The sequence below is a fragment of the Anneissia japonica genome, unplaced genomic scaffold (genome assembly GCF_011630105.1).
Source record: "Anneissia japonica isolate Jap-2015-1 unplaced genomic scaffold, ASM1163010v1 scaffold18_len179048_cov169, whole genome shotgun sequence".
Lineage (NCBI taxonomy): Eukaryota > Metazoa > Echinodermata > Crinoidea > Comatulida > Comatulidae > Anneissia > Anneissia japonica.
The window spans coordinates 5,625-10,483 of record NW_022683677.1 but is presented as its reverse complement, the minus strand read 5'-3'; the positions used below and the strand labels follow the sequence as shown (position 1 = coordinate 10,483).

Genomic DNA, 4,859 nt, shown 5'->3' with positions numbered 1-4,859 from the left:
AGGTGTCAATACAGTCGGGAACCGGGAGAAGAGGGGTGTCAGGCCTGCTCAGGCAATTTGCCAAATGCAACGATGATGTACAAAATAAATGTACATAACAATTTAAAACAGAGGTATGTATATAGCAAGGCTTGATACACGACACCATGGGCGCAGATGCCCAGCTAGTGGCACCAGATAATGTGTTTTCTCCTACCCGAAATCCACCCTCCCCTGACATTGACAAGGCTAGGCTAGCCTAGGCCTAAGGCTAAGAGGTCCTTTTTTCACTATCCACTGATTTACCTAATTATATGTTGTGACTATTCCGAAATTCCTCATTTATTGTATGTATATAAATAGGCCTTTATAAAACATTTAATTACTCACTTGTTTTAATAATTAATTCATTATTGAATGAACAATGCTCGATCGCGGATGCGATGAAAATTGCAACCTCCAACAAAAAAGTTACCAGCAGTTTGCCAAACAATCCGGTGATCTGATTGGTCAATATTAGGGTAGCCGCCACTACGCCAAATTCAGAAATTGGGGTAGTCGCGGAAGCTGTCACAACGCCGATTTAGCCAGTAAGGTTTGTGAGCATGCGCAGATGTCTGTTAAGGCAGGCTCAGGTCGACACGGAACTCAACTCAACTCAACTTGTCGACATGAGCGCTCTGCGCAACTGAAAGGAACTGACCGCAACTGAAAGGGACTGACAGTCGCGCATATTTGTCGACATGAGTCAAGTTGAGTTGAGTTCCTTTCAGTTGCCCATGTTCAACTTTTTGCAGAACTGAAAGGAACTGAAAAAAGCGCGAAAAAAATGCTGATTCGGAACTCAAAGGAACTGAAAACGTTGATCCTGATATTAATCGTAATCAAGATGCATTAAATGAAAAAAGATATTATATTACAATGTTTTGTTAATGGCAGATTACTTTATTCTTTGTTTTAAAAAATATACGCCATAGGCCAGATTTTTATTCTAACACATAATAATAATAATAATAATAATAATAATAATAATAATAATAATAATAATAATAATAATAATAATACAGCATATACTTACCATATTTTAGCTAGCCTAGGCTATGCCTAAAGTGTAGAAAAAAGGCAGGCTTTCTATGCCATGCCTACTAGCCTACGTCTAACTCTACGTACGACGAGTAAAGACTTGACAACTAACTGGCATGCAGATCTCACTTCCAAAATCCATTTTTACGAATTATAAATAATCCAGTAATTCTTAGGAGTGTGCATTGTTTTTGATGTTCGTTTTGTACAACTTTTTTTAACAGTATAACATTTATCTAGGGTCTAGGTTGAGGTCAAGAAAAGCTAAATTCCTTTTTCAGAAAGTCCCTCTGCAGTGTAGTGTTAAATTATGAATTCTATCAAAAGTATGCTGCTGCCTTCGCGTAATATTAAATTAATACATTTTTATAACATATTTGACAGCTGATTCATGTAAACATTGTCAAGTATAAAATGCATTCGTGTATATTTGTTGTTTTTGTTTTTGTTTTTTCATATAGAAAAAGACCTTTCTTGTTTTAATTGTTCCACCGGATTTTGCATGAACCCATTTCAAATAGACCAATATGCGATACACTTTTCTAAATTAAAAAAAAAAGTGTAGATAAACTATTATTTTTAACCACACGTCTAATCTTACAAGCATTCAAACATTTATTTGCAGTTGATGAGATTTCGAAGAAAATGAAATCTTTAAAAACTCAATTTTGTCGACTACAAACAGGCACCATTTGTTTCAGTTGCCGGTCGACATTTTCAAAACAACAAAATAAAGTAGATACACTTTTTAAAATAATTACATGTCTTAATAAAAACATTACAGACAAGATGTGTATAAGAGACAGCCCACGCCCAAGGTTCGTCCTCATTAATTTTTAGTTGATAAACGAACGACAACCACACCCAAGCAGTTCAATGAGTATTGAAATTGAATAGTAGAAAACAGAAGAAGAAGGACAGTATTCAGAAGAATGGATTTCCTTTGTTTGGATTTACTATATTTTTTTAAAGTTTTAATAAGGAAGTTTCACTTGAGTTTGTTTTGTGTTTCGTTCCATCTCAATCACTCGTAGCAAAGCTTGCTGCGTCGAGTTGGATGAGTGGGGTGGGGGCGGCCTAAGCCTAGTGTTAGGTTCGGCAAGCATTTGGCTTGCCCATGCTGTTGGACTTGCAATGAAGAAGCACCTTGTGAGGTTTGCGCTGCCTGCAGCAACCTTCCTTATGGTTCATTCAGTAACATTTCTTTTTTATTATTCACAGGGACAAACTGCTGATGGAAGCTCTGATCAATCAGTATGGCGTAGCGGAATGGAATAAAAAGACAGTCGAGGAGCAACAACGCTTACTAGTAAAGAAGAGATTAGAGGAAAGGCGGCTAAGACTAGCCATTTTTAAAATGTTAAATATATTTTGAATCTCGCCTGTTCACCAACAAGACCTGTTCCACTTGCAACGTCTGAAATACGTGCCGTCTTAGATGATACAAACTTCTGTAGAACTTCTGCAGCAACCACGTGACCAACATACTTCAATTTTTCTAACTAATAAAGCAATCAAATGATAACGCTATGATTAAAGAAATTACAGTATTGTATTCTCTTGTTTATTGTTTTTCAAATATTTACTGAGTTGAGGGGCATTGTACAAATTATAGCCCGAGGTAATCTGGCGGCTGTACTTTGTCCGGCAATCACAGTGTGGTTTACCCAGCAACAAGCAAAAGAAAAAAAAAAGAGACAGCTGAACAAAGGGCAGAATGAACTCCTCGGAGTCAACGGCCAAACATGCTTTAGTGTAAGAATAGGTTTAGTTAGTCTTAAAGGGCCACATCTTTCTTTTTTTTATATATTCCCATTACCAAAATATCCAACTCTAATGCTCCTTTCAACCATTCGCGATTTTTGTTACGATTGAGCAAGATTTATTTATTTTTTGAAAATCCCAGTGGTGTCCTACTCACTATAGCGCATCGTGGATCTTGATGCCATCGTGATAGAGCACGATTTTTTTTTTTTTTTTTTTCACGAAATTTAAAAAACAAATAATGCTCAATTGTAGCTGTGGACAAATATTGGTGTACTGCAGTAATGTTGCCGTTTGTCGTGACGGCGTCTTGTGCATTCATACTCATTCTTAGTGGCCAGAACACCTAGCGCAGTAGCTTGCATATATGTTGCAAGTTTTTGAACTTGGTGAATTACCAAATACTATGGCGTCAACGACAACATTCAAATAGGCGTAAATTGTGCCTCTTTTGTCATGTGATTAGCTAAATCAAACAGGCGTCTTCATAGTACGTCATGGCAAATCGTAACAATTGTCGTAACTCTATCGTTATAATTCGTAGCAATGTTGTCTGACTATCGCTTTACTGCCTTTGCAATACATCTTGACGGCGTCTTGAAAAAACGTAAAAATAATTCGATTGAACTAAGTTTTTGAGATAAATCACTAATGCTAGGACACGATTAGAACTTTTGAAAATCATGATCTATCGTAGCAAAAATCGTGAATGTGTGAAGGGGGAATAAGAGCTCAATCACCAAGCACACAGTCTTGTTTGCATAAAAGCTATACAAATCCAACTATTAACCAGTGCGCACTGGGCGCGGGGCGCGTTATTATTTACCCCCATTCACTTAAGGCAGAAATTTACAGAGGGCGCTATTTTAGGTCAGTTCGGAAAAGCGATATTCATGAATATGCATACCAAACCTCCACCTCGCGAAACAGAGTTCAGAGTGTATTGAGTAAGCTACTTTATGCGTGGATGGAAACTAGTAGGCCGTTATCTGTTATATAGGCCTTGGTAGTTAAGACAGTGCGAAAATTTATGGTCTATAATTGTAATAATATCCCAAAAAGTATTCGGTACATTTCCACGTCAGGTAGGGCAAAATTACACCTATACATGTTTCTCCTGACGCAAATCCAGTTATTGTCTATTATTCCATCACGACAATAACAATTACAATCAACACTGCAGTACCCGCTGCTTACTTGGACTCGAATTCAACCCTGGCCATTTATTTTGAATATGAACGAAATGTTTGTGGAAAATCAACATTATAACAATACATAGAACTTTCTTCTAAAATAATTCCCTTATATACCGTATGTATGCCATACTGTAGCCTATTTTACATTGCTGCATTACCCAAATAGCCGACTAGATTCAACGCTGCTTTTTATACAACTTTCAACGACCGTGCTGTACGTAAACAGTCTCTAGGCATAGGGATATTATAATTACAATACTAAACATTAGTCCATTAATTTTCACTGTGTCGACTACAGTACTGTTTCGACCAACTACCAAGATATTTTGGCCTACCTTTACTACAGTACACCGTAGCTTTCACATCACAGGCAATTTCATATTCCACAAGCAGCGAGCATTTCTTTCGCAACTCGCGAGGGGAAGTTTGCATGCGTATTCATGCTTATGAGTTCACCAACTGACATAGAATGGCGCCCTCTGTAATTTCTGCCTTAAGTGTATGGGAAAAAAATAATGCGCAAAAAAATGATGCGCCCGTCACGATACTACGTGATACTACTCCGTTGCTATTGGCGACACAAAATGAGTTCAACCGACGCCATTTTCTCTACTCACAAACCATTGATCCCAATTTCTAACGTAATTATTAATAAGTTGTATCTAAATTTTTCTTTGTAAATGATAATTGATGATTAAATGTGTGTTCGATAACTAATATAATGCGAGCTTTTTGTGTTTTTAGTACATTTTGATGGTAAATTGTTAGGTTTTAAAATGCCTATTCCAGAAAGCCTATTCTAAACCATTAAGATTATGAAGTCATTCAGGCGTAATG

General features: G+C 37.0%; 1 protein-coding gene across 2 annotated transcripts in view; it reads right to left on the bottom strand.

The window, feature by feature from the left end:
- Positions 1-4,859, bottom strand: part of LOC117100739 (ubiquinone/menaquinone biosynthesis C-methyltransferase UbiE-like) — a 17,482-nt gene that overhangs the window by 7,207 nt on the left and 5,416 nt on the right. Inside the window, exons 1-2 of one of the 2 annotated variants that reach the window (XM_033240542.1) lie at positions 4,277-4,303; positions 2,445-2,564 (exon numbers count right to left, since the gene is read on the bottom strand). In XM_033240542.1, the coding sequence (XP_033096433.1) occupies positions 2,445-2,564; positions 4,277-4,288 (132 nt within the window). In that variant the 5' untranslated portion in view covers positions 4,289-4,303. Of the gene's footprint in view, positions 1-2,444; positions 2,565-4,276; positions 4,304-4,859 lie in introns of those variants that run through there. The other variant, XM_033240535.1, reaches the window with a different exon arrangement.